This window comes from Cryptomeria japonica, chromosome 11, assembly GCF_030272615.1.
Source record: "Cryptomeria japonica chromosome 11, Sugi_1.0, whole genome shotgun sequence".
In the NCBI taxonomy this organism is placed as follows: domain Eukaryota; kingdom Viridiplantae; phylum Streptophyta; class Pinopsida; order Cupressales; family Cupressaceae; genus Cryptomeria; species Cryptomeria japonica.
The window spans coordinates 155,562,346-155,574,440 of record NC_081415.1 but is presented as its reverse complement, the minus strand read 5'-3'; the positions used below and the strand labels follow the sequence as shown (position 1 = coordinate 155,574,440).

At 35.7% G+C, this 12,095-nt stretch overlaps 1 protein-coding gene across 3 annotated transcripts in view; it reads right to left on the bottom strand.

Moving 5' to 3' along the window:
- Positions 1–11,167, bottom strand: part of LOC131066095 (DNA polymerase I B, chloroplastic/mitochondrial) — a 153,233-nt gene extending 142,066 nt beyond the window's left edge. The window contains exons 1-3 of one of the 3 annotated variants that reach the window (XM_058000805.2): positions 10,694–11,167; positions 6,990–7,986; positions 5,744–6,655 (exon numbers count right to left, since the gene is read on the bottom strand). In XM_058000805.2, coding sequence (XP_057856788.2) covers positions 5,744–6,655; positions 6,990–7,986; positions 10,694–10,797 — 2,013 coding nt within the window. In that variant the 5' untranslated portion in view covers positions 10,798–11,167. The remainder of the gene's footprint in view (positions 1–5,743; positions 6,656–6,989; positions 7,987–10,693) is intronic. The other 2 variants (XM_058000803.2, XM_058000804.2) reach the window with 2 other exon arrangements.
- Positions 11,168–12,095: the final 928 nt, after the last annotated feature.

Genomic DNA, 12,095 nt, shown 5'->3' with positions numbered 1-12,095 from the left:
TGGACATACAGTCAATTAACTGTTTAGAATTGCACCAATTGAGGAAAAGCTTTGACAATTAACTGTTTGTAACTGCCTTAATTTGAAAGACTAATTTGTCAGGTACAAGTGCAGTGTATGAGTATGCACCAAGAGATCATCTCGAATTGCTAGATGATTGCTCCAAGTCTCTTAGTTTCCAAAGAAGATTATGGGCACAAAAAATTAACAATAAAAAATATTATATATATATATGATGGTGGTGTTTGTAGACAATATATTTGGTTGACTCAAATCTATTCCAGAGCATTGAAGAAGCATCTAGGTGTCTGCAGCAAATTATGACTAAGTGTGACTATTCCAATGAATAGTCTGTCTGACAGGGTTCAGTATTCTGGTCCGCATTGTGCCGCATTGATTCGTCTTTGCTTGCAGTTGTAAAATGATGTTGGCGGATGCAAAAGAATGTTAGATCTCAGGTTTAATGATCCTATTTGTTCTACAATTGAATTAGTGATGGTCTGAGTGTTGGTCATGCAGAAACAATGTACCTGTTAGCAGGAATGCTTTGTATTTCTCTGCCTTCTGAAGATTTAGTGTTGCAGTTCTCTAATATAGCATTATTGGTATCAGGTGATGCTATGTCGTGCATCCGCAGGTGTTGGGGGGGTCTGCATCATATTTTGATTATCTTTGGTTAGATTGCATTATCAATTCTATCTTCCGAAGCCGACTTGAGTGGTTTTGATCTGTGTGGTAGCATGCAGAGTTGAAGGCAATGATTTGGGATTGATAGGAAGGTGTGCCGACATGGTGTGTTGCTTCACGTGTGTTGTTTCCCATCCGCATTGCTTTGGAGAATGTATTTGGGGCTGACTATTACTACTCTACACGTTACATCTAATTAGGCCAACCTAATTGATGTATCTCTTTGTGCGGATGATATATATAATGGATGAGATCTTTTGGAGGAAGGTAATTGAACAAGAAGTGGTGTATGGTGTGTTGTGTAAGCAAAGATGCACATTTGCAAATGAGCCGTAATGAAGTTAGTTTCAGATGTTTAAAACAATGAACTGTAATCAACATTTCAAAGGATGCACATCTCTTCAGTTTAGCAATAATAATTTATTGTAATCAAATCTAATGTATCTTGCCCTAAAGAAGTGAGCTTTGGTGTTTTGCAAGTCCATTATATCTTGCCCTAAGGTTGTTTGCCTTAGCCTGCAAGTCTAAATCGAGAGCAGTGAGCTTCCTTGGCCAAGAGCCTAAAACTTTGTAATTATTTTACATATAGTGAGATAGTTCTCACCGTGGCTTTTCCCACATTGGGTTTTCCACGTAAAAATCTTTGTATTATTGTGAGATTAGTCTTTATATTTTCAATTGTTTACTTTTGCACGTGTGATAATTGGAATAAATGATTAATGAATAATTAGATTTTATTATTTTAATATATGCTGATTCAACCCCCCGCACCCACCTCTTAGCATCCGGAAGTGTTCAACTATATATACATATTACACACTATGTCACAAGGTTCAAATTTGAGTTCAAGTTCAGCTACAATAAGATTCGGATGAAGTTCGGCAAGGATAAAAAAATCGACATTAAATTCGCCATATACACTATATATATATATATATATATATATATGGAGTTTTCTAAGGAGTACAAGAGATGTCGAAGGTAACGCTTCTCTTTAGCTAGGCCTCGATGAAATGATTAACTCTGACCATCCACCTTGAAGTGTCCTAGCCTGTTCGTGCTGACAAAGGCTAGCCTGTAAAGTTCGTTGCTTTTCACAAAACAATAAGGTTTAGATAGATTGTCAGGGAAACGGATTTTTTCTAGATTTTTTGGACAAGTTCTCTCTTATTTATAGTCACGACTTCAAGCTGGGTGGCATGGCGAATGCAAGTCCAAAGATCTTTGGTGTAGTTTGCAGGTGTTTGGACAAATCAAAGGATGACCAGATCATAGGACAGGAGAGGAGATGTGAAATTGCTCTCATCTGAAAGATGGCAGAACATTGTGCAAGTAATGAGAAGGAAGACATAAGGAGAAATAGCGACCAACAGAGTTGTGGACACTAATAAAAGGGTTGTTCTAGAAGAAATAGCGGAGATGGAGGTTAATACTGAAGTAGACTGCATAGCTGGAATATTTGATGCTACCACAGTTAAGGAGAACAAAATTTCTGGCCGGGCCCTTATTCACTTATTCTGTATCATAAAGGATTGAAACACAAATAGCTTGGCCGGGCCCTTATTCAGTTATTCTGTATCATAAAGGATTGAAACACAAATAGATGGGCACATTTGGAAGGTTTATCAGTCAATATGGTGACCTTTTTTCTCCAAAAAAAGTAGATAGTATTTACGGGATGGTTGAGGGCATGATGTATCTAATGAAGCTGATTGTACTTTGTGTATGTGTGTTTCATAGATTGTACTTGTGTGTGTGTGTGTGTGTGTGTGTTTCATAGATTGTACTTGTGTGTGTGTGTGTGTGTGTGCGTGTGTGTCATAGATTGTACTTTGTGTGTTTGTGTGTGTGTGTGTTACATAGAATGTACTGTGTGTGTGTGTGTGTTACATAGAATGTACTGTGTGTGTGTGTGTGTGTTACATAGAATGTACTGTGTGTGTGTGTGTGTGTGTGTGATGAAGCTGAGAAAGCCCTGAGCATGTCCTCCTCTTCATAGATTGTAATTTGTGTGTGTGTGAGAGTGATATTTGAATCTTAATTCATGCTTATTTTAATGTTGGGTTCATTTTGGGTTTGTCTATACAAAAAAAAAAGTCAAAACTATGCCAATTTCGTGAATCCAAATCAAGATTCCTACCAGAACCAACAACATACTTAACAGTTAACACAGTTTACAATTAACTAACCTTATCATGATCTTGTAATTCAACTTTAGTATTTTGCAAACAATTGGCTGTTTGGAGGTTTTGGTGATGAAGTACAGAGAATGGTTGCATATCCAAGAGTCTTAGACATGGTTGCTTATTGTTTCTTTATACATTTTACATTTAAAAATTTTAAAACTTAAATGCAGCATATGGAGGCAGAGTATTCAGAAGAAAGCAATAGTCCTGAATATCACACCTAATAGAAAGCTTCAAAAAGTCGAGACACAAGTAATGGAAGGCATCTCAACTACCAAGAAAAATCATGGAAACAAAGATGTCTACAGAATCCTAACGGAAATCCATCAGCAGCTGCAAATCACAGAAACAAAGAGGCATTTTGTTGTTCAGCATTTAAGCTTATTTCAGGGCTTTTTTAGAGCTAAGATGCCTAGAGACACCGCCAAGGGATTCCCTGTTTTTGGAGTAGTCTCTGTACCTGTTTCCTGTATAGGCGACACGTTCCAATATCTGAGACACATCCCAAAGGGTAGGAAAGCATCTCCCTCCTACTATGTAATTATATTGCTAATAAGTAATAACTTTGAGCTTTATTAATTTAAGACAATTATATGTATCTGATTTTATTGTTAATATATATAGTTCTGTAATGTCCTCAACTAGGGATTACCTGAATTTTGTCCTAAATTAGTAATTCCACAATATACTCTTATCACTTTTTTAAATTATGAGAGTGACTTAATCTAGTCATTCAATAAACTTACGAATTGACGAATAAATGCATGGATTAATAGCACATATATTACAAAGAATGATAAACATCTCTTTCTACCTATAACCAATCATAGTTTAGTTTGGTAGGAAAGCCTTGAGAGGGCGCCTGTAAACTGCTCAACCCAACTAAGCCCAAGAGCGCACAGCATCCTATGACAACTCACCCCTTGGCCCTCCAGAGGCAGGAACGTCCCATATGACAATTCCATCCCTTGGGGTGACCTACTAAGCCCAAGAGCACACAGCATCCCACTATGACAACTCGCCTCTTGGCCCTCCAGAGGCAGGAACGTCCCATATGACAATTCCATCCCTTGGGGTGACCTACTTAGCTTGGGAGAACCAGTAAACTGCAATTCCCTAACTTACTTCCTCCATTCATTCCTTTGATTGATTACGAGATAAGACATACACACATATATAAATAATCAAAGTAATTTATTTATAATCTTATCCATAATATTTATATTTTGTTCTATATATATATATATATATAATCCTTACTCTGTACTATATAAATCTTTTATGTAATATGAATGCATATTTAATAAAGTATGACTGTCATACATATTGCAGTCTATATTAATATTACTATTAAATTCTGCATAAGAACATTATCAGGCTTCATATATTAAGACATCCCAATGCATACCACCAAGAACAAGGATGTTACTGGTTACTGCCTGTAACTTAATAACAATTCTGTTCTGATCTGATCAATAATATATATTGGTCTTCTGTAGTTTTAAACTTATATCTGTTGTGATGAATATTTCCCATCATCCCTAATGAGTATGTGATTCTTATTAAATATATATTTGAATGGTTGAATGGTTGCACCCTTTTGTTTGGTGATGGATACAACCTTTCCTTGATCACACCTTTCCCTTTAGATAAATCATACCTCTTGAGACTAACAATTAACATTTTAACATTCACATCGCTGCTGTTAATTATCGAACTTAGTAATCGCTGTTCTTAATAGGCAAATCTCCATGTAAATTACTTGTTCAATCTTAATGGTCATCGCTGCATACATTAGTGATCTATTTAATTATATCAGATCTGATCTGCCACTACAAATACCTGTTTATTACTTCATGACACAATTAATCCAATTTACCTTTCAAACGGTTGATTTAAAAGAAATATTAAATACTACTGTTGTCAGGTTGGCCTATACATTATCACCTTAGGATGTGTATGGTTTTGTTTTATTAATACAAAATTGGGGCATGACAAGTTCCATTGCCAATAACTTTGAGCTTAATAAATTTGGGGAAATAATCATACTGATCTAATGATTCAAGTGAAAAAGATATCTTGGCAGTAATATATGTGGTTTTTCTATTCTTTTAAATCATATTTCTAAAATTTATGCTGGCTGCAATTTGTTCTCTGCATACTTCATAGACAATTACTTATAGGGTCTGGTTCACACAAATTGATTATCTTCATTCACATAAAATCAGATCATAGTCTTCCACACTTCCAGCACTTCTTACGTATTTTCCCACAAACCTTATTACTGTCATGTATTATATTTTAATCCAATCTACATTTAGTTTTTATGCAAATGCATATTCATTCACCATCGTGCATTTTGATGTCTTGTGCTCTCCACATTTTCATTTGCTTTTTTTAAAGTTTGGACAATTGCAGGTCCTCCAGATATGCCCCAGATACCCTTTGGGTATGTCTGGGATGTACCTACAGGGTACCCAGGGTTGCAGAGCCATGCCCTAGCCATCCCAAACACACCAAATTCTGCACCTGCTCAGTACAGCAAAGAGACCCAAAAAAGGAGAACCCGGTGACATGGTCTAGAAAACTATACATGGCATTTAATAATAAATAAAGTATGTTTAATTTTCTGTTTTCTAATATTTCTCAATTCTTGAGTTTTTGTTGGGCTTTTCCCAAGTAAAATTTTTGCTACCATGGATGAACCAACAACTAAATCATATTAGCACATCCCAGTCCTTAGTTTATTTCTGAAAAGAAGATGGAAAAAACTAGGTAATGCATCAAAAATGCACTCATAATAGTACCAATGTCCATGAATTTGTATACTTATAAAATACAACAAAGAAATGAAAGGCAACTCAACTCACCTCTGTATCACATGCGTGAACCAGATTCCTGTACTCTCCCATAAGCTTGCCTACAACCATCTTTGCATCCTTCACATTGTCAACAATGAAAATTTGTTTGTACAAACGATCCAACTTGTCTTCGACCTCAGTACCTTTGCAATCACTGACCCCAGTGAACACCTGATTAGAAGCAGAAACTTCGCTGTTACTGGGACTGGTAAAGTTGTTATTCATTACAAAGGTATCCTCATTTTCTGCCCTTATGCCCCAGGAGCCTCCTTCCTTCCAATTATCATCTTTTAATTCTGAAGGCAGTTTCTCAATCTTTGTTTCAACAAACTCATTATCAATTCCAGAAGTGGCCTTGAGATCATCCATTTCGATATTGTGGGACCAGATGAACTTGTCATTAGTTGGCATTCCTTCTTTGTTGTCCTCTACTATATTACTAAGGCTTCTCTTTCCCTTTCTGTTCTCGCCCTCTCTTTCTGAAATAAGATTCTCAGGTTGCAGTTGAACATCACTCCCAAAATGGCAAGTGGCATGATTTATAATTCCAGGACTCATGTTGTCTGTATTATGTCCAATCTTTTCTTTATCAACAACCTGCCTACCTAATGACAAATGAAAACCATCTGTATCAACAAGTGTACATTCTAGCTCCGGCTCTTGTAATGAATTCTTTTCTGAACTGGCCTTTTGATCTTTGTATCCTGTTTTACTTACATAAGAAATTTCTTTAATGTCAGAAGCAGGGATTGTATGCAACATATCATGCTGAGATGAAGTATCTGCAGATCCAGAAGCAGGGTACGTTTTTGATGTTTCTACACTCTGAATTCTAGCGGCATTTCTGCTCATTGTCCTATACATCTCAGTTTCTTTTTCAAAAGGGCTAAGGGTATTCACCTTGTTTGTTGCAGCAAATCCCTGCACATGATTTTAATGACTATTAAAATGTTGGAAACAAATCGGTGCACCCATCTTCTACACTCTGTATTTAGTTTCAAAGATTCACATTTGAAGAATGCTGTATTAGTTGGTTAGGCAAATATAACTATATAGTCTATATTCATGTTACAACTTACTGGTAATTCAATAACTTTACACACATTCGAAATAAAAAAATTAGAAGTTTTACAAGAGTTTTGCTAATTGGATGAACAAGTTTACTAAAACCTAGTTTTAGAGTTTTAACTAACCAATTGATGAAAAAATAGCCCATAAAAAAGTGGCTTTCGTTCCCCAGCGTTCAGAATTTTACCTTTTTGGCAGTAGGGCGGGAATTAACCTTCTGGGTTAAAGAATTCTGATGGCTTGAATAATTCTTCTCTGGTAAACTAGATACTGTAGTCACAGTTGCATCACTAGCTCGTAATGACCAAGTCCTCCGCCCAATATCATCACATTCAGTCTTTACAGGAGATAAAACCCTACCTTCCAAGCCATTATGCTGAGAACAGTCAGGTGATGAAATTCCATATTCTAAACCCCTATTACTCACCTGAGAATAAGCAACGCCCTCCTTCACATATTTCCCCTGGCCCAGATGGCTAGTTCTTATTTGTCTCTTAGGCAACAAATTGCCTTGACGATGTCCATTAATTGCAACCATTTTATTGCCATTTGATTTTCTTTTGGCTTCTTCATAGTTTCCATCTCCTGCCTGTAATGACCCCCGCATATACTCCTTTTCCAAACTACTGCTTGTATAATTATTCTCAGTCTTTCCAGGACAAAAAACCGTACCTTCCAAGCCATTACACTGAACAAGCTCAGGTGATAAAATTCCATATTCTGATCCCCTATTAAGCACCTGAGAATAAGCACCACCCTTACTCACATACATCGGGCTCAGATTGGTATTTCTTAAATATTTCTTTTGCTGCGAATTGCCTTGACGATGTCCATTAATTGCAACCATTTTATTGCCATTTGATTCTCTCTTGACTTCTTCACAGTTTCTACTTCCTGCCGGTAACTGCTGGCCATTTAATGAATCTTTTGCAGCTCTGTCCACTAATGAGTTACAATTTGATGCAACTTTTATAACTCCAGCAATTACATGGTGTCTATTTGATGCCTTCTCTGTTTCAGCCACAAAAGAGCGTTTAATATTTGTAATTTTTGCTTCTCCAGACATCAAAGGAGGACCGTTCACTGCTACTTTCTTGTCTTCAGCCATTAAAAAATGACTATTTTGTGCAGTTAAAGAATGACACTGTAAAGAAGAAGACCAAAGTCTAGTACCTTGCCTGCAACTGCAGCCATGTAAATCAGCAATATAAGACATGATAAATTCTAATGACATACAAACAATAATCTTGTGTACCAAATTGTAACTATAAATATGTGTCTCATTGTGCCTAATATATTCATATACCAGGGACGGCTTATGACCATTAAATTATTAAGAGCTGCACCCAATATTATCCTATAGCAGATGCAGGTTATGGCTTTAAGCATTTGTGTCATTGTGCCTGAATTTGTTATTTATGTGGGCAATTGCTTATAAATCTAAATATTTGCTTAATTAAAAATTTAAAATGAATTGTGCCTAATACCATTATACGACAAGCAGGGGTTATCACTGTTAATACATTTTGCATCTAATATATCATCGGAAGGGCAGTAGTTATCACTGTAAAGAGAAATTGTGACTAGTTCCATCATATAGAATGCCGGTCATTGTAACTGTAAATATCTGTGTATTTTGGATCTGAGGTTTCAAAAAGAATACATTTGTCCAACAATTCTGGATAAGTGTGTTCGTCATGTTCTAAACCAATTTTCCAATATTAAGTTAGGTATGCACTCAAAATGTCATACTATAAACAACAATCACAGTAATTCAAAAGTATGGTGAAAATATATGTCTACTTCTGCTTAATATCATTATATAGGCAGGCAGCACATATGAGTATAAATATCTGTGAAAATTTCTTTAATGTATAAGTTATGTGCCAAATTATGACAGTAAGAACCTGCAAAATTGTATGTACTATCATCACATAGGTGTTAGGATTTATTAATATTTAATACTCTACCTTGTACCATTTTAAAGTGGATGCAAGTTATCACTGTAAGCATCTGTGTAATTCTGCTCAATTTCATTGTATATGCAAGCAGCACTTTGATTGTAAACATCTGTTAAATTGTGTCCTAAAGTCATGGCTGGCAGGACAGGGGTTAGAAGTGTATATAAATTTTGTATTATCAAATTGTTTATATGGACTGCCATTTTAACTGTAGATGTCTGTGTTTTAGATCAAAGATTTGCAGCGTAGGAGATTTTCACGATAAACTTGGAATGTCAGAATAAAACTTACAAATGCAGTTATTCAAAGTCAAACATAACATAAAACATCTATATAGTTATGCTTACCATCATTACATAGGGAAGGAACACTTATGACTATAGTATAAATATCTCAGAGATTCTGCCTGATACATTATACAGTGAGCAAGATTCTGACTGCCAATAGATTTTGCACATACTTTCAACAGATAGGCAGACAGTAATGATGAATGTAAATATCTCTGTATTTTGAATTTAAGGTTTCCTTCTAAAGGCTTTTTCACAACACTTGTAGTTAAATATTTTTGCTGTTTTTAATCCAACATTTCAAGTGAGCTAGGCTGAGGTAGCTCACTCAAGGTGTTGGATTAATAACAACAAATAAGGTATTTTTACAAGTATTGTGGAAACATCTAATATAGGTGGGATTGTACTTATGAAAATAAATATCTATAAAATCGTGCTTAATGCCATTACATAGCAGACAGGGGCTATAACTGTAAAATTGTAAATACATATTGAGCCTGATTTCAATCATATAAAAGAGCAGTCATTATGACTGTAAATACCTATGTATTTTGAATCAATGGTTTCTGCAGTAAGACATTTTCACAAGCCAGCTCACTCAACATGCCAGATTAATATCATCAAGCACAATTTTACAAACATATCATGGAAATAAATGTGTAACTTTGCCTACGATCACTATGCTAGCAGGGAGTACTTGTGACTGTATATATCTATAAATTGTGTCTCATGCCATTCCATGCTGGCCAGGAGTTGTCACTGCAAACAAATTTTGTGTCTAATTTCAATCATACAGGCGGGCAGTCACTATGATTGAATATAACTGTGTGTTTTAGATCAGAGGTTTCCGCAGGAAGACACTTTCACAATACATCTGGGTAACGGTGTTTGTTGTTTTTAATCAGACAGTTCAAGTGAGCTAGACTGAAGTAGTGACTCAAACTGTGAAATTAAAAACAAAAACTGCACTAACAGAGAAGTATTCTGAAAATATCTGTCTTCTTCTGCCTACTATATCATTATCTGGGTCGGGAGTACTTATGACTGTAGAATTGCAAATATCTCTGAAATATAGCAAGCAAGTGATTATCACTGTAGACACATTTTGAACCTAGATTCAAATATATAGGCGAGCAGACAATACAACAGTAAATATGCATCTCTTGTGGGTCTAACGCTTCCGTGGTAAGTCATTTGCACAATAATTCTCGTTAACACAGTTTGCAATTTGTAATCCAACATTGTAGCTCACTCTAAACGCTGATTCAAAACAAAAAATGGCGGCGTTGCGAAAATATATGTAAAGCTCTGCTAGTATAATTACACGAGCGGGCTCAACTAATGACTCTAAATATCTGTCAAAGATTCGCCTAATACCTTGATAAGGAGTACATGGGTTACCACCAACAATCTATCATAAATGTGCCTGCATCGTCATCATATATAATGGCAGTGCAATGAATGCAACTGAGCCCAATGTCACTACACGGAACTGGGGCTATGACTGTAAATACATGCCTAAGTGCAGCTAATATCATGACACAGCAGAAAAATAGGAACAGAACACCAAAAACAGAAACAAAAAAGCCGATATGGAGACAGAAAAACGGTAAGAAGAATAAAAAAAAAATGTTTTGACTTACAAGTAAAATGTTGGAGTAGACGTAAACCGAAGGACGTGGCTTGCAGGCACAGACAAAGCCAGAGAGGGCATGAAATTGCCCTGCGTACTGACGCCCATTGCCATGAGGTCGGCCACCTTCCCCGTTTTAAATAAACCCGCCGTCTCTTTGTTTTGTGAAACGACGGCTAAACTCTTCTTGACGCAGCTTTAATTTCCTCTGCTGCACCTGTAAACTATTCATTCAGGGCTTTTGCAGAAAGATAAACCTGGCGCGGGATTTTGTGGTTGACGACATAAATCCTACCCTAAACATTCCGCCCTTTTTAGGTTTGAATGAAGTGATTTCTTAAGTGGATTAATTCGAGTACCATGATTCTATTATGATTCTTGAAGGGAATCCTATTATTATCCACATTTCCTCAAAAGATTAAACAGTATCTTTGTCTTACGTTGCCTTTTTTCTTTCCCGTTTTTCTTTTCGGTTTGGCTTTCTCCATACTTCTAAAATAGAAGCTTAGGTAAACACTACAATGTGTTCGTTATTTGTGTGGAGGAGAGGGGAATGGATATAATAACAGACATGTAGATTAATGTTTGGGATAATATTTTACAATTAAATTGTTAAAAAAATTAATTAATTAAAGTTCAATGTAAGTTATTTTTTATATTTTAAAATAATGGATTGGGCCAACTAGTACAAAGCTATAGGTACTTCTTTTTGGCTGGAATTCAACACTCATAGAAAATCTATTTTGTTGGGATGGTCCTTCCGAAGCTAGACATCCTTAAGAGGAGGATGGAGACATGGTGATCAATTCTAGGGTTGAGGACTAAAACTCTCTGGAAGAGTGCTTGATGCAAAAAACACACACACAATTTGATGAGAAACACCAAAAAGAAACATGCATCTTCTAAAGATATTTAGATTAATAAATTAAATTAATTAATTAGTCAATAGGCTTTTATTGTAGATTTGTCTTTCAACATTTTAATGAGAACCTATCTTAGATTGAAACATCTTTCTGCTCCCCAAAAATGTGAAACATTTTCTCATTCTCAAAAAAAATATCCTTTTTATGCTTGAAGCACTAAATTTTGTTAACTGTTTTTTTTTCCTTTTTTGCTTGTCGTTTGTTGTGGATTCCTAGTAAATAGAATGCAAATAAAACATTACTAAGGAGAGATATTGCTTATAGAACATTACAAAGAGAGTGGCCCCATTTTAGGGACAAAATAAATAGATGTTTTCTTAACCCCACCAACACTCTACTAAGTGTGACCCCACACAGACGATGACTACACACCTAGTGCCCTCCCCACATCGTTTCATATAAACATGGACGGCAATATACTCCTAACTCATATGAAATATTTCATTACTCTTCTTCTTTTTTTAATATAATATAACTGAATTATATTTA